This window comes from Poecilia reticulata, chromosome 14 (genome assembly GCF_904066995.2).
Source record: "Poecilia reticulata chromosome 14, P_reticulata-male-v2, whole genome shotgun sequence".
Taxonomy (NCBI): Eukaryota; Metazoa; Chordata; class Actinopteri; order Cyprinodontiformes; family Poeciliidae; genus Poecilia; species Poecilia reticulata.
Window position 1 is genome coordinate 8,600,505 of NC_088843.1, and position 27,885 is coordinate 8,628,389.

Here is a 27,885-nt window from a genome sequence, read left to right on the forward strand (position 1 = left end):
CTAGCTTAGTTTGTTTCTTCATATTCCAGTCCTATTTGTTGAGATACACACACAGCTGTACAATTATTATATAAAAAATTTTTTCATATAAAACAAAATATATAGATTACGTAGTTCTCTAGAGAAAGACGCCCGCACACAATACATAATTCTATTGGTTGTTAGAGTGGACTTTATCCTGTCAAATCTCAATTTACAATAACCCAGCAAAACAAACCTCACAAATTACTGTCACATCTTGTTTTATTGAAGCTGGACTATATATCAGGTGAGAGATTTTTTTTATTGCCCAGTAAAGTGACCTTTTTGTTGTATTTTTAACAACTTTCAGCCACAACACCTGCACTTGCCTCAGTGTTTCATTCATACACACAATGGTAAAATTAGCTTTTCAAATAACAGCAAAGAAAGATGCAGGATATCCGTGCAGGATGTTAACAAAAAGCCCCGCCGTCATGCTGTGTTGCTCTGACTGTTCCTAAATGTTGCCCATTCAGGCGGGAAACAGTATTGCTATTGTTGTGCTTCGTTCCCAAGCCCTTTTCTTGCCAGCATGCTCCTGTTTATGCGTTATTGACATGATGAGGTCATTTCCCATACTAGAAACAATAGAAGAATGCGAGCTGACACAATCGAAACGAGGAAGCTGGGAGCGATGTGGAGAAACGAGGCTTTCTCTACCTATCAGAAAGGTAGTCTTTCTTTGCGTTGGCCTCAGTTTAAGCTCCTAATCAGCTCAATTGCAGAGGTCATCAGGGCGGACTCTCCTTCCGGATGTCTGTTGAATAGAAATGTCATGAAAAGCAAAGACTATTTTGGCATATTTTCTTTCCCTCCAGATAAATTTAAAAAAATATTGCTGTTTTTATATGTATTCTTCACAGTTATACATTGATTGATTATTTTTTGACAGATTTTACTTAGTAATGTTGGGATTTTAGAGACTTCTAGTTTTTTCTACAGTCGAGCGCCAATTTGTTCATCAGTGCCAAACACGACGTAGCATCCTGCAGTCTCCAGATCCACTCTAAATTTCTAAAGTGAGTTGAGATGCGTCAGGAGAAATTTTGGTACTTTTTCAACAAAAAAAAGAAAAGAATTCACTTCAGATTGATAAGTAGATTATTTATCTGATGGCGAAATATTTGAGGCTGATTTACCAATTATAATGGAATTTAAAATGGTTTGAATTCACGCTGGACTACACTGATTGCAGTTTTCTGATCAATCACCAATCTTTAACAAAACCAGGCCTGCCGATTCAGATTAGCCGATCCTTTTTTATAACTGACACTGCCAGTCCAATCTCATTTTATTAAAAAACACATTTAATTTTCTCATCTTTCTTGTAAAAATACTGAATGACAATTTGAATATTATTTATATTTCATGCATAGAAGTTGTTTTTCTGTCTCTAAAATATAAGAAAAGTTGGGAAAATTAATTAATCAAACCTACTTTTTCTTGCTGTGTCTGAGAATGAGCCTTCAAGGCTAACAACAGTTTTGCCTGTTTATATCCAGCTTCCAAACACTTTACACATAAGTCGCATTTTAATTCCCCTTCTAGCCATTAACAAAATGGTGTCGTGTATTTACATTTTATTCAGTAAAGCTAGCATTCTTGTGAAAATTTAAGCTATAAACCATTAATATGTAATCTATATCGATGCTGTAACCAAGTGTTTTCTTGCAGTAAATAGGTGCTACACTGCATCCGTACTGCCTTTCAGATTTTTTCCAGTCATGCTTACGTAGATTTAATGCATTTCCAGAGAAGATTTTATTTACTGGCAACATTTATTTGAAGTGGATTAGGCTGTGATGGATTTTTGTCATGTTTGTTTGGTCTAAATATTTAATCTTTTCAGACTGGGAAGGATGAGAAGGATGAAAATGACACTTGATGCAAACACCAGGAAATCCACTCATTGAAATTTTTGTGTAATATAACTCACAATGTTTCCTGCAGTCTCCCAAATATTCAAGCACCTCGTAGCACCTTTATGTTAAAATGAAACTATTAATAACGTTATATGAAAAAAAGATAAAGATTTACAGCCTCGTGCAAACACTGTTAAACCTTTCAACTTGTTTGTCTTGTCATCTAAAACAGGAAAAAATATTATTCAAAAATATCAGAGTTCACAAAACTTACATTGTACTTTCAGTTTGGACTCTGAGATTTTAAGATTGTATTATCTCTGTATCTGTATCACATACAGAAGGTAGATATTTGAACATATGAGCATTTTTTACAGTTTAAACAAGATCTTTGAGACAACCTAAATAATTCAGACATAAACAGAAATTATAGCAAATTATTTCACAGATGATAATATGGGTGAAAACTGGAACAAGACAAGAAAGTCTGAAAAAACGTGAAGGAAAAGAAGTATTCAAATCCAGAAATTATTCAGAAAGGATTCTGAGGATTATTAAATCAATATCAGCTGATTTAATAACTGATGGCTGGAAAACTACCAAAGGGTTGCAGAGAGTGCCACACCTGGAAAAAACAAAGTGACTCCCATAAAAAAAGGCTCAGGGTCAAATTGTACTAATAGCAATGGTTTCAGCTGCATTTCTAAACTCCCTCTGCTGCTCTCTCTTTTTTTTCCTATTTAGTTCATGGACTGATTTGATTTCTTTATAAATGTGTGGATCACTTGGGTTTTGCTGAGATGTGGTGTGCATTTTTAATCCAATAGAAGAAAAACATGAGTCCAATACTTATTTTACCTGCTTAACATATATTATAAACCACATAGCATGTAATTTCTGAATAGGAAATGTATCGGACTATCTAAATGACAAAAAATTGTGGTAGAGTCAGTTCATGGTTTTTAGCGATTTCAGGCTAGATTGCAAAATGAAATTGATTTTAAATGGTTTAAACACTTTAATTGCTATTTTTCTCCTATTTTAAACAACACTAGCATTGTCTAGCTAAATGTAAACACTGGTGGAGTGATGGCAATAGGTTCCAATTAGGAAGTAGTTAACATAGCCTGCAGATAAGCTAGAAACTGTCGTTAGTTACTCTCAGCTTTAGGCCGAGTCACGAGGGTCAGTCTCTGGACGTCCATATGTCAGATGTAGAGCAGCAGATGGACTGTGAATTTTCTGATATGCTCCCAGGGTTATTATGTCTCCTCCCAATTCTGCAGACAATGATTCAATCACTATTCAGTACATTTCACTAAATACATTGAGCTTTGATTGTATAAATTAGAATATACTTGAAAAGTTCAATTATGTCCCATTGATTCATTCACTAAGTGAAATAAATTACACAGTTTAACTCCAGACAGACTGATGCTTTCAAGCTTTTATTTCTGTTATGATGATTTTTACCTTACAGCTAATAAAATATATTTAAGATTATCATCTTGCATCAGAACAATTAAGAAAAATCTTTTTAATAAATGCTCGGCTTAATTAAAACTATGTTTAATACTTGCTTTCTATCTGAGATCGATCTAAGAAATGAGCCTTATCCGAGCACATACATTAATTTATTGAATGTGATGTGTGTATTTCTGTTTGCCTGTGATTAATCATGGCTGACGCTCTGAATTATGATGTGTTTGTATCCCAGTTAAAGATGTGCATTAGTACTGAAATCCTTCAAAAGTAGGGAAATTAAATTAACTTACAAAAGCTTTTATCTTCCAATGTGAGCTGAATTTCAACTCCTGTCAGCTCAACAACAAACAAAATATGTCATTGTTAGAGATTTTAGTCACATTACTTGAGCTTTATATAATAAAGCAAAGCTTAAGCGGAGCTCTAACAGACACAGATATGTGAAAATAAGTAGTAAAATAGAATTATCCTTTATGTGTTCAAAATAAAGAGCAATTTATATCCTCAGTGAATTTGTACTTTTATTACAAAATATCCCAGAATTAGTTTGCTGTTGTATTAATGTGACATTTATTCCCATGGTGGTTGCATGTACACTTTTGACTGGAACTATAAATACAGATGAAAATATGAAATTCAACTTCATTTTATATGGGTCAAATAAATGCACTTTTTATATGTATTTGTCAAAAGATTTTCTCAAAACTATCAGAATAAAAAGTCATGATTTGTTACATTAAGAACTAATGGGGCATTTATTTGAACACACTGTAACAAGAGTTGAAATGTTTAATTTGTATCTTTATCTGTTTTATTGTGTTTCTCCAAGCTTATACAAATAATTCCCATTTGTATGTATGTTGTTTAAACTAAAATTTACACCCACAATGCAATAGTAATTGTAGGGAAATGCGGAGCTTGGTGTTTAGACGTGCGCAGGAAGAGCCCATTAAATGATGGTGTGGATTACATGGATTAAAATAGCTATTTACATCGCAGGTCTTGGCAGACGAGGCACATTTTGAGGTTAGTTACCTCGCAGGGTGAGAAGAGATCTTTGGGAAACACTGGAAAAAAATGTGGGTTTTATTCAATAAAAAGTTGTCATTGTGGCCATGAAACGTTTGTGAGTAATGTGAACATTAAGGCCTGAGAATTAGAGCAGGAATTGTTTCACTGTGTTTTGTTCAGCGCTGTTTACTTTGCTGTTTAACCCACATTATAATTAGGACAAATTCCATCCACCGTCACAAAAACTGAACAGTGAGCTGTTTCTACTGATTCTGACAGGCACAAGTAAACAAACGTGATGCTTGTACTGTCTCAGTACAGTGGGCGAGGCTCTGCTGTGGATTTGTTAAAGGAGATCAGTAAGTCAGTAGAAGGAGTAACTAAACAAATCCTGCTTATTTATACCTCCAGCTAATCCACAGCCTTTGGGCGCAGTTTACCTGCACCACTGGCCACATACACCACCTTTTACAGTTCAGCTCACATGTTAAGCATGCTGTGAATTTTACAGTAATTTATTAGCTACATCTTCATTTTGTGTTTTGTTTGCTTGCAGAGGTAAACGGTCAGAGAGTGGAAATGGATGATGGGAAGTCCGGATATGTCGGCTCGAAGGTGGACCTTCGCTGCCGGTTCATCAACAGTAACCCACCTGTTAAAATCTCCCAGGTATACGTCAACAATGCTGGATTAATGGAGTCACAAACATGTTAAAATTAAATCCCTCAAAAACAGTGTCACAGATTTTCTCTTAAAGTAACATTTTAAACGAATGAGGACATTTAAATATTGTGTTCAGATAATGGATGGAGAACATTTAAAGTACCAGCAGGTAGTGAATTAAATAATGGGTCATTAACCCAGATTATGGTGGTTTATGCTGCTCTGCACCAATGAAATAATAATAGTTTTGTTTTCTTTCTAAGGGTCTGTCCAGTTAATACACTCAGCTAATCACACAAACACTGAATGAGAAGCAAACATTTCAATGATTATTCCCTTCAGGTAACAGACAGCAAAACCATGAGTCCTTTTCAGAGAAAACCAATAATTTATTATTTACTTTTGTTAAGGAGTTTTTTTTGAATTTCTGTTTGACTCTAGTTATTTTTTTGTCTCAATTTCTCAAGGTAACGTGGCAGAAACTGGCGAACGGCTCCAAGCAGAATGTGGCGATCGCAAATCCATCGCTGGGTGTGTCTGTGGCCCCTCCTTACAGGGACCGCGTTACCTTCAAGAACGCGGCAGTCAGACGGCGAACTCCGACGTTGGAGGACACGACCATTGTCTTTTCTTCGCTCCGCCTTTCTGATGAGGCCACTTACATCTGTGAATACACGACGTTCCCTGCAGGGAACCGAGAGAACACCGTAAACCTCACTGTCTATGGTGAGAGCGCGACTGAGTGGCCTTTCAGTGTCTGGAGTGTAAAACGCTATTATTTTGAAGGGTAAAACTTTGTATTTGGATATTTTTGGTGGATTCTCCAAGCATAAATAGTTATTGTATATAATCCTTGTATACTCAACAACTTTTTACTTAAAAGTTGTTGACTTGCACCATTACTGAATATTAACATTTATATTTCTTCAGTTCGCCCAACAACCCAGATGAGTTTGTCCACGCCTACACTCGTGGCTCGTTCATCAAATCTAAAAACTCCAGTGGCCACCTGCATCTCCGCCAATGGAAAGCCACCTGGAACAATTAGGTTTGTCTGTATTTATGTTAAAATTAACCTTTCCTCCTTTTGAAATGCGCAGTGTTTCACCAAAGTGTTCATACTCCTGGAACCTTTTCACATTTTCTAAAAAAACAACAACTATGAACTCCATTTTTTGTCATTGTGATAGACCAACACAAAGTATTGTTTCCCAGTAATGTCTTAAATGTGAAGTGGAAGGGAAATGATACGTGGCTTTCTAAAGTTTTTACAACAGTTTTTACTGCTATTTAAATGGCAAGTATTTTGAGGTTTGTCTGTCTTGTTGTGCGGGAACAGATGGGAGACGAGGGTGCCTGGAGAAGTGACCACCCGAGAGTACATCAACTCAGACGGGACATTCACTGTTCAGAGTGACTACATTTTAGTCCCCAGCAGGGAAACCCACCGGGAGACACTGACCTGCGTCACCACTTACAATGAGGAGGTCTACACAGACAGCGTCACTCTTGATATCCAGTGTAAGTAATTCGTGACAAGCACAAAATATAACAGATGTTCTGTTCTGCTCCAGTGTAATTCTCTAAATCTTCACCAAATTGAATCCCAACTAACACTGAATGACTCAAAAAGACCAGACAAATAATCACTGGTTGACGTAATCTTAACAAATTCTTCCTATTTGTATTCGCCTGGCACTTTTTAAAATTATAATAGTGATCATTTTGTGTTTTTATGGGCCATTCTATCAAGTTACTTTATTTATAAGCGTGCCACAGTAAAGAATATGTGCTCTCCCAAGACCTTGCCTTACAGCTAAGTCCAAAAAAAAAGCCAGAAAATCTGAATTATAATGAGACTTTATTTTCACCAATTTAGACATAAGGCAACTGAGGCATTATGTCAAGGAGCAACACAGGTGCAATTCAAATTCTCATTTATTTTGGAAAATAGCTAAGCAGTTGGAAAATTAATGACCCACTATTAGCTATCAAATCAGAAAATATTGTGGTTACTGACAAACTTCACATGGCAGATCTTCTTAATCAGTATTTCAAAAAGTCAGGGCATTTTGACATATTTGCAAGCATTGAAACTAATGCAAACTAAGGATTGCAGTTGCATTATGATAAAAATAAATAAATAAATGAATAAAGAAATAAAAAACTGATATTGCTTCTTCTTCTTCTCTAGATGAGCCCAATGTGATGATTGATGGTTTTGATGGGAACTGGTATCTGAACAGAGAGAACGTCCAGTTGAGCTGCCAAGCCGACGCCAATCCAGTCGTCTCTCTGTACCAGTGGAGGCTGTAAGTGTTCACTTACACAGATTGAGTTTTTCTTTGAGCAATCAAACTTGTTTCTTTACCAGATTAATGCCAGGATAGATTTACCTGACACATCACAAGTATAGTGATGTGATGGAAGAAAACAATGTGGAGTATGAGATTAACTTTTCAGAATACTCATGGGTAATTATGGGGAAGCTTATTTGTTTTCTCAGCATCAGTAAAATCAAAATAACCTCAACTAATCTATACCACAACTTAATTCGGTCATCATGTTGTTGATTAGTTGGACAGATGGAGGAATCTCCTTATTTAAAAATAACAGAATATCCAAAATTATGACTTTGAGCCTTCCTGCATGTTTTTGCCTTTAAATAAAAATTCCAATAGCATTACCCTGGTTATAATTTTCTTGACTAAGTCATGTAGAAGACTTGTAAACACCAAGTGTTGAGAAACGAGATATTTACTACCTGTTTCTCGCTGTTACCTCGTCTCCCCAGGTTCGTTAATGTCATGTGTAAAAGTGAAACCACAAAGACAGCAGTCACTCTTCGACTTCACAATCATCCAGAATTTTATTCAAAACAATCATAAAATCACATCAACAGCTCGACATAATCATCAGAAACCAAAGCCACAAAGAAGAAATTAATTACCTTAGAAAAATACAAAAATACGAAGACGCGCCTTCGGAGACCACTGCGTGTTAAGTTAAGACGGTTCCACCCCAGTGATCTGATTAGCTGTTTTAGCTCAATTACTTTTATGTCAAGGCGTGTTTCTACTTTCTGGTGCGTTCTAACGTAACGTTTAGAGGTGGTCTCCAACAGCCCATAATGACGTGTTGCTCTTTGCACGCCAGAGACCATGCAGGTGTTTACCAAGGCCAAGGGATGAATTCATCGCTGCCTAAGATATCCTCCCTGCACATTTTCCCAGGGCAGGAACAATAGATGTGTTCATTCTCAAACAGAAACATTTTACTCAAGAAAGTGGGACCAAAGTTTACCAGCTATCTGTGTTTGTCATTTCAAACTGCCTTAAACTGGTTCCAGAACCGCATGGAGCTCTCCTGACCTCTCCTCTGACCCAGTGAATCAAACAGCAGGTTTTGATTATAAAAATTGGCACACGCTTCATATAATATCTTCAAACTCTTATAAAACCGACATGAGCCATTTCAATACCAAAACATCTGTTACACTCAATATTTTCTGATTAGTTTCCTACTTCTTTGGTTATAATGAACTAAAACATTTTCATATGAATATATGACTTGTACACTCTTAAGAATGTGATCTAATATAAAAAATTTACTGATTAGACTAATTTCAATGAAATCGGGATCAAGAAAAAATTTTCTACTGATTAAGTTATATACTGATTAAACTATGAGTCTAAACTGAGGCCTACTTAATGCAATCAGGATCCATCTAATATTTCAACATGCGCTAAAGTTAAAGCTAGCATTAAAACTAGCATAATTAAACTAATATTTCCAACACAAGGTAAATAAAAACTGTAACTTGCAGGAGACTTTGGGTCAGATCATTTCCTTATTTATTTAAACAAACACTTTTAAGTAGTACTCTAAATTGAAACTAAAGGCAACATCGACTAACTAAAGACCAGCTTTTACGCTTACCTTGCATTTTTTGATATGTTTTTTGCGACTGCAGGGTTAACAACTCCATTCCGAGCAATGTTGAAATCCGAGACAACGTCCTCCTGTTTAAAGGGCCCATCACATATGAGGTTCAAGGGACATACGTGTGTGACGCAACCAACAGCATCGGGACCAGCTCTGCCTTTGTCGAGGTCAGCGTTTTAGGTAAGGTAGCTAGAGTACGTCTCTTATTCAGTTGATTTGTTACTTTTAGGTCCTTCAAAAACTATGATATATTTAAATGTACAAATTCATTGGCAAAAAAAAAAAAAAAGTTCTTGAAGTTTCAGAGGCACACTGTTTTGGGTTTGCATGAGGCTGGGTGTAAATATGTTACACTGACTTAGTGGAAATGCGTATTTTAATATTAAGTATAAACATTTTTATTTACACTTTTGAATTTTCATTAAGACTTTTCTTTCCTAACTTTTACTTGTGTATCTGCTGTTCTTGCAGAAAAGCCTCTGCCCCAGATTGCAACAGGAGACGTCATCAGTGTGATTGCCTTATTACTGGCTGCTGGCGTCCTGATGGGCATTACTATCACAGTCCTGGTGCTCAAAATAAGAACTAGAAAAGACAGCTCCTCGTATGTAAACATAATTTCAGATTATTACATTTTAGTTGTTTTTCTCAGGGCGATTAATCTCATTCATTTTCACATGTTTTACTTTCTCTCTCTAATGCGTTTTGATCAGAGGTGACTCACCATCCAGAAAACAGTCTCAACCCATCAGAAAAAGACCAGATGATATTCAGGTAACATGTATGTTGTGCTTGAAATTTTCACATTTCAGGGCTTTGAATCAGACTATGCTATATATTATAATAATGTAATGTTACCTTTTTATGTTGCTTTATGAGGAGAAAAAGGTTAAAGAACACTAAACTCAAATGTTACTAAAAGTTCCATTACGGAAAGCCATTTTGGACATTAATCAAAGCTCTTTCCAGCTGCACCTGTTGTGTATTAAACACCACTTACTAAACACCACTTCGTTTGTAACACCTTGTGGACTATTGTCATGAAGTTGCCTTAAACAAGCACTAGGTAAAAGGTATAATGCTGCTGGACACTGAATTTTACATCTTTAATCCTAATATACACACACTATACAAAACAGTGGTGCCTCACAAGCAATACACATTGTTTACAGATGTAACAGGACATTATGTTCCATAAAATTCACATCTTCCATTCTGTTGGGAGGAGAAAGAAATAAGTAAATTGCTTTACCAGCTAGCATTTTTTTATTTTAATGTTTATTTCAATGCTTTAGTTCACTGTGGAGTTGGTCAGTGACAAAATTTCTTGTTTCTTTCTATTAAAGTTTCTGAAGTAGTTTATAAAGTTCAGCAAAAATATTTTGGAATCATGTTTGATATGTCTGGGTTAATTTTTATCTCACATGGGTTAAACTCAAGAATAGCTCTGTTTCCTACAGCACCACTATCAAGCAAAAAAAAACAAACAGCAGGGATAATGGGTTTTTGACTTAGAACATTTTGTTTCTCTGCAGCATGCTGGACGCTTTTATGAGGAACTTCCAAACACAGCTGACTATGTGAGCTACAGACTCGCCTGTAACAAGGAGGATTATCCAGAACCCTACTCCCCACCGATCAACCCTCCTCTTTCATTTCTACCCCAGCAGCCCTACCACCCTTCACAAACGATGCCTGTTTTGGGCACCAGCAGTGCCAGCACCCCGTCAAAAAACACTTTTGCTCCACCGACACACACCGCAGCCGTCTTTAAATACCCCTCTGTGCCGGGTTTGTCTTCTCCTCCGCCTGGAGTGGGGCCATATACTTTCCCCAAAGAGCAGTACGTCTGAAGCGGCATCTTTAGGAAAGGCTTGGTGAACCTTATTTGAAGCTAGATGGACTATCAGGCAGCAGATCTGCACTATGGACATCTGAGGACACTGAACATTTTGTTGCTGGACTTTCGTAACGTCTTCACTCTTGCTATGTCTTTCTTTGTCTTAATTTAATGTTCAAAGGGAATCTTGTGCTCCATATTCAACGTTTAGGCTAGAGAACGCCTGTTTGAATGAACAATGTTAAAAAAAAAATTATTTAATCAAGATGAAACCTTGATGTTGTTTACTCTCCTTACTTTATCCACATCAATATGGTTTTTATAAAACGGAAAGAAAAAGAAAAACATTTATCATCAATTTACATCAATTCCTGTGTTTTCTGGTGACGCACTGTTTTCCTGTTGTATTTAGATATAATCCTTTTATGTAAGGTTTTGGCATCGTCTCATGGTCTACCGTACTTCTGTGCTTGTATTTTGTATCTTTTATGGTTTGTTCTTTGTAATGAAGAGAAAAAAATCTTTATATTCCAAGGGAGTTTATGAAAGCGATGGTCTATTGTTGATATCTGGTGTTGTTGGATGAATGTTGAAAATTTTAGCAAATAAATAAAAACGATCACATGAACAATTTATGGCTTTTCTTTTAGGTGAAACAATCAACTCAATACAATAATCAAATGTGTCAACATGCTGTTCAAGCTTGAACAATGTTATTTAATTGTTGACAGAAACTGAGTTGAGGGCCTTGAGGCCTAATAAGATTGTAGGCTGGAGCGTTTCTGCGCAAAGAGAATATGGGTTCCTTTTCTGTCTGATTGGGAATCTCTGCTTATTTTGCAACTCAGATTATTAATAATAATTATGTTCAACTTTTTAAACTACCAGGCAGTTTTGCTGCATTTATTGTTAACTTTTCTCCTTAGAATATTGATGCGATCATGGTCAGTTTTTTTTTTTTTTTTTGGACGGTTGGACGGATGGATGGTTTAAAGACCTGGGAAGACTTTCAGAGGGTTTGTGTGAACATTTCTCTTTTATTGCTAATGTGAAGTTTAGCATTGTCACCGAAAGGTTAACCATGCTTTGCAACAATTCCTGAATACCTTGTTACCTTGCATCTGTTGTTAAGGTTTCCTTCTTGTTGGAGCAACATCTTATATGTTGTTGGAATCGCTGGTAGAATATCTGACAGGTAACAGAAATGGTAAAAGACTGTCACATCAAGAACACATCAGAAATGTGGGGAGATTAATACTGTCATCTCTGTAGCATGTCTAGAAAGGTTTGTAGTTGTGGTGAACGCTTCACTTACTGATGACGGATTCAACAATGAATTACGAAACTCCAGTTTAAAAAAAATTCTGACATGATTTTACAAAAATAAATATGATGTAAGCTTAAGACTGAAGACTAACTCACACAAAAAAGACTATTTATTGAGCTAGATTTTTTTTAGGACTGTCAGAGAAAAGGGGGTTGAAATGCATGTTAAATAAATAGTAACTGTTACTAAAATAGTTTTGTTGAGATTGAGCTGACACTATAGTTTATCGTGATCTATTGTATCGTTAAACAAAATTTAAGTTTGACCACAAATCTAGGTCTGAATCCTTAAATAATGTGCCTTTTCAGATGTTTAATTCATGTTTGCATGCCTTTATGAAATAGGTTTTAATCCAGTTTAAATTCCTAATTATTCAGGTGAAACTTTGAATGTTCGCCCCAAACAACCCTGCTGGTGTTAGGTAATGTGCAGGTATGTGCATTTATGCATGAGTATGTGTGTGTAGAAGTCTGAGCCGTTCACCCATGCAAATGTCTTGCATAATAGATGAGCATGCGATCCCCGTGTTATCCTAACCCTGAAGGAAAAGAAAGGAAAGACGGGCAGAGAAAAGGAAAACCAAGACTGGACGAGGTAAAATCAAGTTTTTAAATTTAGTCTTTGTGCCTTCAGCAATCATGAAGAATAATTTGGACCAGAGAGACAAAGAAACACAATTCTAGTGCAGAAAGGATGTACTAGAAAGTGGATTTTCTTTTTGGTGTCCGTAAGCTTCAACCTTCAATGTCTTCCCCATTTTTTGGATTAAACTTCTTGGTGGACTAAGAATCATCATGATACAATGGTGGCCCGAGTGCTAGAGCTGGAATTTATATTTCTTTCAACAAGTTTATTAGTTTTAGCAACATGCGGTAAGAGTTTTATCTATCTATATATCTGTCTCTGTCATGTAATTTCACAACTGCAAAAGATCACTTCTGTTTAAGTTCATATGTTATTCTTTTTTAGTTTACTCATGACTAAAAAATAATACCATGGTACACATTGGTAGTGTAGGGAACAAAACTAATGCTAAATATCTGTGGCATATACAGAGACTCAAACTTATAAGCTTATATATATATATAAATATATATATGTAAAACAAAATTTTGTGCATATGTGTAATTAATCCTGGCTTCAGCTGAACATAGGCCAGGTACATTACACCTCCATCTTTGTTTCCTTCACACACATGAACACAAATGCATGCGTGGTGTTATCTCTCTCCTTCAGCCCTTCAGATAAATCACACTGGAGAGGTGGTGTATCGGGAGGCCAGTGTGTATGGGGTGGTGGACAAAGCTGTGGTTCTGGAATGTGGATCAGCGTTGCCTGATTTATACATATGGAGCTTCACTGAGCCAGGCACCGATGCCATCAAAGCGGTGCTCTACAATTTGGGGAAAGGGCCGAGGATCCAGAAGCTAGCTGAGATGGTCGGACCAGTGATGATCCTCCCAAACACGGCATCAATAAGCATCAAGAAACTGCCTCTGGCTGCACATGGCTTGTTCACCTGTCAGGCTTTCTATGACATTGAAGATGAGCCTATAGTTTATTACTACTACGTACATCTGACTGTCCAAGGTAAGAGTCCCACCTGTAGGTATGACTATGTTTAGAAGGGTATCCTATTACAATAAAGGGATATCAAGTTGAACAACCTCTGAGAACAGACAACGTCTTCAACAGAGGTGACAGATGAAGACCACGTTTAGTAAAAATCACACATTTTTAACTCCCAACCTGGGAGAACGTGAACAAATTCCAAGAACAATACTTTGAGATTAACTTTTGAGATTAGCAGATAAAATGGCAATCAGAACCCCTGACCTCAATTGTCTTTTCTGGTAAACATCGAGCTTAAAAAAAACATGGCAGCCATTTATCCCAATCACTGTCTAAGCAAAGGCAGCTGGTAGTAGAAATACCCCTTCCAAAAAGAAGAAACCAGTTTCACGTTTTCCCGCTGAGGGTATTGAAAGGTTTAAAGTTGACTTCATCAAGCACAATCAAGCAATGAGGGCCCGGTTCTGGTAGCGCTCGGTGGGTCATTCCATGTGAAATCAGTTTGGGTTCTTTAGTGTAGACAGTGCCAGCATATAAACATTTTAAAGAAGGGACTGAGTCATGACATGAGCCTTTTCAGGAGCATTCTAGTAGATTGTAAACAATTTGTAGTAACAGATTTCATCAGGTGAATGATTCTGAACAAAATCATAATTAAGTTCAGCAATTCACCTGCTACGTTTTTCCAAAAATATTTAGACAGTAAGATCTTTAGGTCTGTGTGTCTGGTGGCAAAAAACCTTGGCAAAAAACACAGAGTTAGCACCAAAGGCACAATGTTTGAAACCAAAACGTTAAACTAAAAGCACTGACACATGAGTACTAGGCAAGGGAGAAACATCAAGCTATAGCTCCAAATCCATTAATGATGTTTCCTGCAAGTTATTTAGAAATTCAGGTTAAAATGACTCCGTATAAAAATTACAAATGAAATCTACAGTGTTGCACTTCTAAAATCATTGCCTTCTGTGATTATGTTTTCGATACAGTTCCTGTCAGTAAGCCGTATCTCGTGATGAGTGAAGCTTCTCCAATTGAAGGATCTTCAGTATGGATGAACTGCAGTGTTGAAAATGGTTCTGAACCGCTTCGGTACAAGTGGCAACATGAAAGTGTCAATGAAGACATTTCTGACTTATCGCAGAACAACAGCAGCATCATCACTGTGGCCAGCATCAGCAGAAACTACACTGGCTGGTACCACTGTGAAGTCAGCAATGCTGTCAACAATGACACCTCTAACCGCTTATTGATGAATGTCACATGTAAGTATTTTGGATTTTCCAACTAGGTGCAGATTAGATGCAGATAAAAAAATAAAATTGCATCAAAATGCTTTCCTCCTGTTTGTTGCTCCACTTTAACTTTTTCTCTACTCTGACAGGTTCTTTCTTTTTTTTTTTAGAATAATTTTGAAAACTTTTTAAAATTTATTATCAAGCAAACATAATTTTTTACTCTCACGACAGTGAGAGACCTCTAAAGTTTTCTAAAGTTTGTTTAAAAAATGCAGCATATTTGTTCTGAGTAGACTCTCTATCTCTGACCTACGTTTTGACACTCTGCTCATATCGTTTGTCTTCAGACGGTCCGGATGAACCTCAGATAGATGTGACTCCATTCCGTATAACAAAGCATGGATACTCCGCTCTGGAGAATGAGACTGTTTCCATGTACTGTGAAGCCCAGTCCAATCCAGGCAGTCAGTACATCTGGTTTTACAATGATTCAAAAATTTCCACAAGGCCACTCCTCGCTATCGACAAGATCCTGCGAAGCCACACTGGCAACTACACCTGCGTGGCCCAGAACTCCCACCTCCACACCCAGTCCAGTAAAACCCTCAGCCTGACTGTTTACTGTGAGTGTGACCTTTGACCAGAACATTTCATTAATCATCACTTTCCCACATTAATCTTTGTTGTCAGTCTCAAGTTCTTCAATGTTAGAAAATTTTACTCCAAACATCCTGAAAACTATAACCATACACACACACACCTCTTAATTTAAGCTCTAACTCACTACAAATTTATTGATAACATGTTTTTTGGTCCTGCAGACCCTCCAGTTGGCTCCCCTATGTGCTCTGTGGAGTCTGCACTCAACCACACGGCTCTCAGGCTCCTCTGCTCCTGGCTCGGAGGATTTCCCTCCCCGACCCTCAACTGGACCGGAGACCCAATAAAGGCAGGACAAAAACAAGCCGACACAGGGCAACAACAACCTCGTCTAACTACCAACGTCATGACACTCCCATCTGAGACGCTGAATCGTAACAGCAGCTTGTTCACGTGCGGCGGCTCCCATCCTGCTCTCCAACAACCTACACAGTGCAGCACACGTAGCTGTGAGAACCAGAATAATCTCTCACAACTAACTGGACAGAAAACCTGCTCTCTTCACCTCTTTTTTTCTTTTCACCAGATACCCCTCCTTCAGAGCCGCTGTGTTTCACCAACGTGACCAATGACAGGCAGTATCTGATGCTGTCCTGCGCCTGGAATGGAGGGCTACCCAAGGCACTGGTGTGGTGGGAAGGACCAGGAAACCAAAGCAAGGATGGACAAGAAGACTCAAACATCCTGCTCCTTCCTTATGGGGCAGCCTACAGTGGGAAACCCTACACCTGCTATGCCAAACACCCACTCCTGACTGCAGCAAAGACCTGCAGAATCACACTGGGTCAGTGCTCATCTTCGCTCTACAAAACAATCAATTATTACTTCCAATGAATTTGGAAATGTGCAGAGAAACCTGCAAACAGTTATCTTTTTGTAAATATATATTTTTTAAGTTTCATTACATGCAACATGCTAATTGTCTTTTTTTTAAATAATAACTTTTTTTTTTGTCCCTGAAATTCATCACTCAAGAAAAACCATTTGGTCGTGATTAGCATCACTCTGATTCTTAAATAAATCCTTTATCATTTGGTTCTGAACACCTTTCTTACTGAAGACACAGACTAAACTTACATTTTTCCAATTGGAGTGCAGAAAAAGCTATTCTCCTGCTTCATACACAAAACATTTTGCTTTGAACATCATTCAATTTAATTATTGTTTTTCACCTGCTGTTTCTCATGTACAGCAGCTGAACATGTGTACAATACAGTGTACAAAGCACGTTGCACGACAGAGTTACAAGAAGCTTAAGCAGCCAATACAGTCTCTCTTTCACAATGAATGACATTGTAAAGGGTGTTTGGAAAGGCCAACCTGACCCCAAGTGTCAGATACCTGCTCAGTAATGAAATTTCCAGTTTCATACACACCATAAATAATTATATAAAAACTCTTCATTCACTGAACACTACATTGTCTTCTGACTCCCTACATCTGTTTCATTTTCTTTGTAGTCTCCGTCAGTAAGCCGTTGCTCCTGACGAGCAATGCATCCCCAAAGGAAGGATCTTCTATCTGGATGCGCTGCAACATTGGGAATGGGACTGAGCCAATACATTACGTGTGGCAGCATCAACTGTATAATGAAAACTTCACAACGTTTGCACAGGGCAGCACCAGCTTAATAAATATCACAGACATTGTCCGTAACCAGACTGGCTGGTACCGCTGCGCTGCAGGAAACGCTGTCAACATAGAGAGCTCAGAAAAGTTATGGCTCAACGTCACATGTAAGTAGTAAAGGATCCACTGTATAAATTCCCTGTGCTCTGCATATTGTGTTAAATGTTCTTAATTTGCCTTATTTGCTTTGTACTCCACAACTTTATCAGGAGATACCTTCTATATAATTTATATAGGAAAACTAGTCAGAATGAACTGAAAACAGGGCAGTCATGGAAGGAAACCTAATGGAGGCTGCAAAAGGATTTGGGACTGGGTTCACCTTCCAGAAGGACAAAACACTCCACAAGTTAAAAATGCACCCATTCTGCTGTTAGATGATTGACAGCATTGATCTTAACAATGTTCATGTTATTTCTGCTCAGTTGGTCCAGATGTTCCTCAGATAGACGTGGCTCCATCCAGTGTTGTACAGCGGGACTACACCGCGCTAGAGAATGAGACGGTTTCACTGACATGCCGAGTCCAGTCCAATCCAGCCGGTCGCTATGTCTGGTTCCACAATGACTCTGAAGTGTACTCTGGACCGCAACTCATCATCACAAAGATCCTCCGTCTGCACACTGGTGACTACACCTGTGTGGGACAAAACTCCTACCTGAACACGCAGTCCAGGAAAACCATCACCATGACAGTTTACTGTAAGTGGGACTTTAAGATTCAGATCATTCCTCAGAACTGACAGTCCTCAAAGCAAGAAAGTACATTGGCATCTTTCTGTCATCACAAGATGATTTGAATAATAACTAAAATCCCTAATATGTTTTTTATTTAACCACTTCATGCAGATTCATACATTTTACTCACAAATAGTTTTATCAAATGCTTTCTTCATTCTCAATACATTTTCAATCGTGAATATTATTGATGCCCTAGCACCTCCCATCTCTATTTCCTAGGCAAATAACTGCCCAATGCATTATGACAATAGCTTAACTGATTAAATTGCAGAGTAACTTCAATATTTTTAGCAGTTTTAAGATGATGAAAATTCACTTTGGCCTTGGCCCAACTTGGACAAACTGTTACTTTCAGTCTTAAAGTCTACTTTATACATATTTACACTCAGATAGGACATTAATACAGTTATCTGCTGCAGATATTAACTGCCTATTAAGGATTTAACAAGAAATCACTTCAAAACGTAACTTTCAACAAATCTTTGAAAGGACTCTCCTAGTTTCACAGATGAGTATGAAATCTTAAGAATGAAATGATTATATATTTTATATATTAGTCCCCACAGATTTTTCTCTCATTGTGAGACAGCATATGCAATATTTTCTAAGTCATACCTATAACAATTGATTTTATTAATGACAGATTCATCTGCTACTTTATTTTCGATCATGATTCAATAAAATTATTTTAGACTCAGAAGTATTTTTTTCTTTCTAGCTTTTGCCACATAAAACATTTAAATGGTCTTTAACCCATGCAGGCAGTAGAGAATATGGGATCATGTAGATGATTGCTGTTCTGACAACCTACAGCTGGAAATTATTAAATTATCTACATAAGCTATGTTAGTGAATCTGCATAAATGATTATAGTGCACTTCCCTCCCCAGTAACTCACTTCTTACTGTACACATTTAATCCCTGCAGATCCACCTGACGGCTCCCCCGTCTGCTCCGTGCAGCCGGCTCTGAATCACACCTCACTGAAGCTGCTCTGCGTCTGGCCCGGTGGATTCCCCTCCCCATCCCTTCACTGGACTGGAGACGTGATCCCTGCAGGACAAGTAAATCCATTGGGCACAGACGTTTTGCTGCCCTCTGGAGGTTTAACTGCTAACAGCAGCTTGTTTACCTGTCACGGCTCCCATCCTGCTCTAAAGCAACAGATGAATTGCAGCACGGTCACATGTGAGTCCAGAAAGCTAAATAAAAGTGATGAATGAGAGAAAGTAAGTCATTCAGTCCTGTGTTACTCCCTCTGCTCTAGATATCCCCTTTGTAGAACCTGTGTGTTTCGCCAATGTGACGGATGACAAACAGTTCCTGGTGCTGTCCTGCTCCTGGGTTGGAGGGCTCCCAAAGGCGTTGCTGTGGTGGAAAGGTCCAGGTGGTCAGGGCAAAGACGGAGAAGAGAGCTCCAACGTTCTGACTGTTCGTTACAGCGCCTTTCAGTTTGGGAAGGCCTATGTGTGCTCTGCTAAACACCCGCTTGTGACTCAAACAAAAACCTGTGGACTTACACTGGGTCAGTTCTCATGGTCACAAGCAGCATAAATAATTTGGGAATTAGATATATTTTGCTGGTGAAGTTCAATTTTCATGTATCTCTGTAATGGCAAAATCACAGAGCTTGTTATGTGAAGCGAAACGCCATAAATTCTCATTTATATACATGAATTTAGAAGAAACAATCACTTCAATTTAATTGCAAAACATTAGGAACTGCAACAATATAAAGCATAACAAAAGCAGAGCATTTAAAGTTGCATTGCCATCTTAAGACTGGAACTCAATGTGCTTGTAGATTTGCACATTCAAGTATTTAATGTTTAACAATGATGAAAATGGTTGCTAAATTTGTGTTGATACAACGTAAAATTGTCAGTGTGTGTATATTTTTTCACAGGGACATATAATTTCTAGTAAGACACAAAAATACAAATGATAATTTTTTACTTATTCTACTTAAATAACATTTTATAACCTGTTTGTCATAAATGTATCAGCTACAGTCAGTTTAAAAACCAAGTCAAAACCTGACCTATAAACAAATGTATAACCACTGCTTTACTCTGTTATGTGAATATTTTGAAATGCACTCAAGTCCACATAAAATATTCACATACATAATGTGAGCTTTTGATTGATTTGTTGCTGGATTTGTTTTTTCACAGTCCCTGTTAGTAAACCATCGGTTCTGATAAGAGACACACTGCCAGTGGAAGGAGCGACAGTAAAGATGCAGTGCAATGTGGAAAATGGGACTGAGCCCATTCAGTATGTGTGGCAGCGTGAAATTGAAAGAGGCGGCATCACAACATTTGCTCAGGGCAGCAACAGCAGCAATATCACCATGAGCAACGTCAACCGGAGCCACAGCGGCCGGTACCGCTGTGTAGGCAGCAACTTCCTCAACACTGAAAACTCTGACTGGGTGTTTTTGGACATTATCTGTAAGTAATTGTAAATTATGTGCACTTATTAGAAGGAGCTTATAATCTTAACAAACTGTTTTTTAAGCTAATACTTTTATGAAACTTTAATTGGAAGTAAACAGTAAGATCCATAAAAATTACAAGAAAGTACATTTACCTACCAAGTTTTGACAAAGAAGCTCTCATATAGATTTTTTTCTCATAATTTCATAACACAGAGCGGTTCCCCACAGAACAAAATCAAGTTATCATGTAAATTCTGAAAATGTAAAGTTCTACAAAATGCTGCTTTGTAAATTTCATAAAGCTAGCCTCTAGATAAGTTACCAATAAGTTTCACATATCTTGTGCTTTTTTTAGAAGCTAATTTACTATATTGAGCATAGCGTTCAGCAATTGACTGTGTTCACGCTCTTTTTTTTTCTCAGTTGGCCCAGATGTTCCTCAGATTGATGTGACTTCATACAGTGTAACAGATCGAGGATTCTCAGCTCTGGAAACTGAGCCGGTTTCTTTGTCATGTCAAGCCCAGTCCAATCCAGCCAGTCAGTACACCTGGTTCTACAACAACTCCCAGGTGTTCACCGGGCCACAGTACACCATTGCCAAGGTCCTCCGTGTGCACACTGGTGACTACACCTGCTTGGCGCAAAACTCCCACCTGAATACGCGCTCCAGGAAAACCGTCAGCCTTATTGTTTACTGTGAGTGTGACCTCTGACATTGAACCAGCACTCACATAAATGGAAACCATGGTAACAATTCTGAGCAGCCTGAAGTGACCCAATTCTGATTTGTTTCGCCTTAATGCGACCTGTATCTTTTTATGACTGTCTGAACAACACGGGTTGTATTTTTTTCAAATGCGACCCGGGCTACCTGAATATCCGATAATGCGCATCAGATCTTTTCAAATGTGACCTGAATCCTAATGGCCAGGTCGCGTTCATCCGACCTGACCTGCATTTATACTCGACAAACATCCCTATTCCGTACAAGCGGGAAGAAAAACAACAACCATGACGGATTATAATGAGGATTAAGTTGTTAATATGCTGGCTCTGGTCGGACAACAACTTTAAATTTTTAAGTTAAAAATCGTAAACGATGCTCCACCGTTAGCATCCACGTTTACTTCCGCAGACACCACTTGGCAGAACACTGAGCACGCTCCGCGTGTGTGACATTATTGCGCCCTCTACTGCGCATGCGAGACAATTTCAAGTCGTTTGCATTTTACACTGGCGAACACATACAGGTCGCACATATTTGGAAGTGTGAACGACCGCGCAAAATAAATAAATAAATAAATCCGATTGACAAAAAAATCGGAATTGGGTCACTTCATGCTGCAATGTGAACGTAGTCAAAGTGATACTTTGGCTGTTTTTATCTACTCCTGATGTAACTAGCTCCTGTTTTCACCTTGTGTACTTTCTTAGAACAGTTTATTGAAAGGAAACTCTTTATTGTAGGATTTTTTTTAAGGATGGCAGTAGCCTGATTTAATAACACACTTTCTGCTGAAACTAAAACTTAAATCTGAAACGGTACCAACACCAAAGTTAACCTCGATTAATCTACTTATCTCTGTCTTTCCCACTCGTTATCATGATGTACTTACTTAACTGTAAAAAACTCATGGAGACACAAAAATATAAAGTCCAAAATGTAAAAAAAATAAAATATATATATATATATATATATATATATATATATGTTAAAAAACTTGCTATTTAACAGTGGTCTGAAAATAGAGCCTTGTGGAACTTAACATTTATAACTGGGAAATGACCCAAAGTGATTTCAGCCTGCCAAATAAGATCTGAACCCAGTACTTCAAAATGACGCTGTACATGGAGATGCATCTGTCCATGAACAGTGAGAGGTAAAGTGCAAGTGTAGTGCCATAGAGTTCCTCCCCCCAATTTTACCTCCCTGTCTGATGTGCTTATCTAACTCATTTCCATTCCCATTATTTCTCATAAAGTGATTTTTGATCATTTTAAACACATTCATGACATAGATCTCATATAGTTGGTAAAAGAAAACCTAAACCATTTACTCAACTGAACATGATGTTTTTTCTGACTCACTCATTAATTTACTGATCTATACTAAATTCCCACAGACCCTCCAGCTGGCTCCCCCTCCTGCTCTGTGGAAGCGGCTCAGAATCATACGTCTCTTAGTTTTCTCTGCTCATGGTCTGGTGGACTCCCTTCCCCGTCCCTTCGCTGGACTGGGGATGTAATAAAAGCAGAAACAGAACTGGAAACAAATCTACAAAACAGTGCTGCCATCTTGCTGCCTTCTGAAGGCAGGATTAATAACGACAGCTTGTTCACTTGCATCGGGGCACATCCGGCCAGAAAACAGCAAGCAGAATGCAGCACGCGTACATGTAGGTTCACACATAAAAAAGAAATAGTCAATACTGAAAAGTTGTTGTTAAAATTAAGACCTTACTTTTTCCGCTCCTTACAGACATTCCCCCTGCAGAACCGGTGTGTTTTACCTACGTCACAAACACTCAGCAATACCTGATGCTGTCCTGCTCCTGGGACGGAGGGGCCCCAAAGGCCCTAGTGTGGTGGGAGGGACCAGGGGGCCAAAGCAAAGGAGGACAAGAAAACTCCAACATCCTGGTCCTCCGTTATGGGACGGCCCGAAGTGGGACACCGTACACCTGCTATGCTAAACACCCACTTCTGGTGGAAGCAAAGAGTTGCAGGCTCACACTGGGTCAGTCCTTACGATCACTGTACCAAACGGTAAACAGCAGAAGCGATTTTGGTTTTAAAAAATACTTAATATCTTTAATTTTCAGAGGCCCCTGTGTTGTTGACGCAGCGCAGAGTCATCTCTGTGTTCGAGGGGAGTGACGTTCAGCTCACCTGCAATCTGAGAGCCAATTACCTTCCAGCCAATGAAATCACCTGGTTCAACAATCAGGGCGTGGATGTCCAAGACACTTCGAAGTACATGCTGCTGCGAACGCCTGCATGGGCCAACCTGACTGTGAGAGAAACCGACGAGATGCAGGACAGCGGAGAGTACAGATGCTCCACTTCAAACGCAGTGGGAGGCGCTGAGATCAACATCACTCTGGTGGTCCAGAGTAAGAATCTCTTACTCTGGATTTTCTAAATTTTATAACTGATATTATTAGACCAGTTTTGAGGGCACATTTTGTTTTGCTTTGCCTCTGCATCAGAATATCCCATGCCGCCCAATGCCACCCTGATCAGAGCGACGTACAACAGCCGACAGCGTACCGAGGTGGAGCTGGAGTGGCAGGTCGACGGTACGGAGGAGACTGGAGGATGGACTGGTTTCCACCTGGAGCACCAGTGGGTGTCTGAGCGACCAAACAAGAGAGGGAGCAGCAATATTTCACAGCTGCAGACGGAGGAGAGGATTGGTTCGCAAAACTGGTACCGTACCATCATCCAGGATCCAAGCAGCAGGAGTCACACAGTTCGAGAACTGACTCCGACCGTTACCTACCAGTTCCGCATAACACCCATCAACCACCGCACCATCGGACACCCGTCTGTAGCCAGGACTCCAGGTAGCAAAGAGAAAATTTAGAAAGCCTGGTGGTCTTTGAGGGTCAAACGTATTTTATCTCAGCGAAAGTGTCTGTGAATGTGATTGATTGAAAAGACACTTGGTGAGACAGGTACAGCTGTGGAGTTTTTTCACTGAGAAAAAACTTTTTATGTTTAATATTTAATCTTTGTGCATCTGTGATGTTTTTGCAGTGGAACTGCGTGACAACATGTACCCTGCTGTGGTTGGAGCAGCTGTTGGTGGGATGCTCTTTGCAGCCATTCCTACTGTACTGCTGCTTGTTTTCATCATACGTAACCGGGATAGCAATCCTCGTAAGTCTCACACATTAATGGCTCTTTGAAAAAGCTATGCCCTGAATATGTTTTGTCCTCAAAAACTCTGTTTGCATTTTAGTTTAGTACAGTGTTTTTCAACCATTTTTGAGTCAAGGTACACTGTTTTAATTGAAAAAATCCCGAGGCACACCACCAACTAAAAATGGAAATAAAGATACTCTGTAGCCGCCTATATATAGTCATTCTTATCAAAGTCTCTTGAATAGGAATCAAACACAAAAATGCATTTTTATCACATTTTACATTTCTTATTTCAAATTGCACTTAACATATCCACTTCAAAAATACACCTGTACAGCCACAACACTGTGGTGTTAAATTTAAAGAAGTTGTAGAAAACTTCAAAGTGTTTTACAAACTAATCCACAAGCATCTTATAGCCAGAATACAGAAAATAATTCTTATTCTGAAAGAAGCAATAATATTTGGGAAACATTTCACTTCATATTCACTGTTACAATATGAAGAGTTGCATGTACAAAATGTCAATATCTGTATATTTTACCCACCTAGTATGAAACCTGTGCATGTTTGGATGAAAACAGATCTGATTTCCTGGCAGAAATTGTAGAAAGACAAAGCTCTTCCTCAACATCTCTGTCTCTCTGGTTTTAGTTTTTATAGTAACCAGACTAGAGAAGCTCAATTTCACACAGATATATTGTGGGAAATGGACTCATGCTCTTTCCAACTACTGCTGAGCTTCACTGTCTTTTCCATCACTGTCGTCACAGTCTTTCTAGATTCGATGCTCTCACCGCTACCTGTAACATTCGTGCATCACTAATTCTCGTTTTAATGTAAAATGCTCTGTACCTACTGCCATCTAGTGGTAAGAACATTACATGATTACGCCGCTAGTCACTGCTACAGCAGACACTCGAAGATGGCATTATTTGCAGACAATTCATTTTCAAAAAATCTTTTAAAACCAATTACCGTATTTTTCGGGCTATAGAGCGCACCATACTAGCACCTTCAATAAAATAAAATAAAAACTGGAAGCTGCTCTAGGTTTTCCATTAGGACCCAGCAGAGGGCAGCGTTCTAATAAATCTGCTGGACGCAGCACTCCGTCTCCAAAGCCGAACCATGGTTTCGTTCACACCGAGTTTAAATGCAGCGGCTCTATTTCCCTCCTGTAGTGCCAGATCGACACCCCTCAACTTAAAAGCTGCATGATATGAGTTTGAAAACATTTCTCCGTCGTGCCTGCTGCTAGCATGTGCTTGTTCTAAATGAAAATTAGCCGTTCTTCTTTGATTTACTATTTTGACTTCTAATGATTCACTTCCTGCTAGAGAGCCCCCTGGTGGTTGAAGAAAAATCCACAGAAAAGCCACAGCGGGCTACAATCCGCATGGTTCAACGTTTAGGAAAAAAGTAGCAGCGTATAGTCCGGAAAATACGGTACCGTAGTGAAATTGAATAATTTCCCGGCACACCTGACGATCACTGGAACAGTGGTTGAAAAACACTGGTTTAGTACAAGTCCAGATACATTTGTAGTGCTAGCTAAAGCTCATGGCTAGCAGACTTGGGACCAAGACCAAAGCAGGCTTTTACTGTCTTTAAAAACTCAAGTCCTAAAAAATTTAAAGCAGAATATGCAAGCATTACTTTAGAAATGTTTTAACTATTGTCGCATTAAAACTGCGTGTTTATTAGCAAATAAACTAATGATTAGCTATACAGGAAGTGGACGCTAGAGGCTATCTGCCAACAGTGATTTGGATGTAAAATGCAAAAATAGTGTGTTAAGTAAAGACATTTGGTTTTATTTTTACCCTGATTTACCGTTCTATCAGACATCTGTTCTGACTTAATATGTTTAACATGTTCGGCTAACAGCATGTGTTGCACACAGGAAGCTTATTGCTAATGTAATATCTCCAACCTCCAATTTCTATGTCAACAATTGAGGGGTTCTCTGTTTTTAACTACCCAATGCAAACAAGATGCTATTGGATGCCAAAATACCATTTGCTCAAACCCCATAACATTTTTGAGACTGGAGTTGTTTTAAGGCAGTAGAAGCCTTAAAGCAAAATTCTGAAGTCACTTTAATATAGACACTAAAATGTGTGGTGCTATATTAACAGTTTTTGCTTTCTTTCATCAGGACTACATGCAATGCTTTTTGGCTCGTGAGTATTTAAGCATTTATCTCTAGACAAATAAGGCAGCTTTAGTTAATTACCTGATTCTCTGTAAAGACATTTGATTTGTTTTTTCTTGCTATTCCAGGAAGCACAGCCAATCCAGAGAAAATATTAACTTCCCAGAGGATGAGGTGGTTGCCGACTCAGATGGAGGGTTAGATAACTCTACTGGATCAGGCAAGAAAAAGTCATAACAAACACATCAATCTAAGGATAGAGCCTAAATGTGATCACACTATAAAAACAGGACAGTAAAGCACAGTCTTGAACGTTCATAAGGGATTGTAGAAATATTACCCTGTTTTTTCCAGGTACAACTTCAGCAGAACCAAAGGCATCATCTTCTCTCGCCGCAGGAAAGCATCTCCCACTGCAGACGTAATGAGCCTTTAACCGCTGTCTGCACCAGCTACAAGATCATAACTGTGTGAATCTAAATCATTTGGGTATTATTAAATCTCGTATTATTTTTATAGACTGTAGGCAGCTTGATTTGTCACACCAAAGCATTTTATCAATCTATGAACAATTTATTTTAAGAAATGATTTGCTTGTTTAGGTAGTTAATTTAGCTTTTAACAACTGCAGAAGATGATGAAATGTAAGAATTCAGAAAAAAGAAAGATATATGTCTGAATGTCACCTGTGCAATGTGTAATTACGCTACTATTAGCTTTTTCACAGTTCTTCACCACTCTGTGTCATTTAGCCTTTACAAATAATTGACAACTTGCTGAAATAAGGTTTTATGTTTATTTCCCAAAACATTAAAAGTGTGTTTTTATTTTTACAGCATGCAAACTTATCTCCAAGACTGTGTCTCAAAATAACACATGTATGCTTTTAAAAATGGTTAAGTTATGCTCAATTCATATTAAACATGTTTATTTAAATCAACAGTCAGTTTTACATAACGTTTAGCATTTTTACACTAGATGTTCTTTGCATTTAATCTCTATTAAATGTTTTTTTTCTGTACTGAATCTGGAAAATGACATTAAAATAAGGAAGACTTCCTCCCTCTCAATTTTAAGACTAATGCTTTTACTTTCAAATTTCAGATTAAGGCGCTATAATTTCAGATTATGACACAATCTGAAATGTCATTTATGAAGTTGAATGTGTTATTGTCTCCTGAGGTGTGTTTCCAACCATTTTAATTACTTGTGGTCTGGCAAAATCCAATATTCTTAAAATATTTTTTTCATTTGGCCTCATATTGCCAAATGAGTAGATTTGAAAATTATTGAAATTATGGGTTCTCTAAATTCTGGTTTTCCATAACAAATATGTTAAACAAAATGTCGAGTCAAAGGCCAAAACAAGGAATAAAAATAGATATTGTGTAGATTATAATGACACTAAATTAAATTGTAAGTGA

At 38.1% G+C, this 27,885-nt stretch overlaps 2 protein-coding genes across 3 annotated transcripts in view; both read left to right on the forward strand.

Annotated features, from left to right (window-relative positions):
* nectin1a (nectin cell adhesion molecule 1a) overlaps positions 1-11,458 on the forward strand; it is a 29,758-nt gene extending 18,300 nt beyond the window's left edge. For both annotated transcript variants that reach the window (XM_017308604.2, XM_008427115.3), the window contains 9 exons: positions 4,936-5,048; positions 5,510-5,768; positions 5,973-6,090; positions 6,382-6,563; positions 7,237-7,354; positions 9,016-9,167; positions 9,459-9,591; positions 9,701-9,761; positions 10,523-11,458. In XM_017308604.2, the coding sequence (XP_017164093.1) occupies positions 4,936-5,048; positions 5,510-5,768; positions 5,973-6,090; positions 6,382-6,563; positions 7,237-7,354; positions 9,016-9,167; positions 9,459-9,591; positions 9,701-9,761; positions 10,523-10,840 (1,454 nt within the window). In that variant the 3' untranslated portion in view covers positions 10,841-11,458. The remainder of the gene's footprint in view (positions 1-4,935; positions 5,049-5,509; positions 5,769-5,972; positions 6,091-6,381; positions 6,564-7,236; positions 7,355-9,015; positions 9,168-9,458; positions 9,592-9,700; positions 9,762-10,522) is intronic.
* Positions 11,459-11,660: 202 nt separating this feature from the next.
* LOC145554922 (hemicentin-2-like) lies at positions 11,661-27,834 on the forward strand. The gene is made up of 20 exons (XM_081615832.1): positions 11,661-13,026; positions 13,391-13,744; positions 14,716-14,991; positions 15,312-15,587; positions 15,786-16,073; positions 16,151-16,408; positions 17,085-17,360; positions 17,679-17,954; positions 18,921-19,181; positions 19,261-19,518; positions 20,168-20,446; positions 20,857-21,132; positions 22,560-22,832; positions 22,916-23,173; positions 23,259-23,549; positions 23,646-24,002; positions 24,196-24,318; positions 26,465-26,489; positions 26,590-26,681; positions 26,816-27,834. Exons 1-20 carry the CDS (start codon positions 12,957-12,959, stop codon positions 26,884-26,886), a joined length of 4,638 nt encoding a protein of 1,545 aa, XP_081471958.1. The 5' UTR covers positions 11,661-12,956; the 3' UTR covers positions 26,887-27,834.
* Positions 27,835-27,885: the final 51 nt, after the last annotated feature.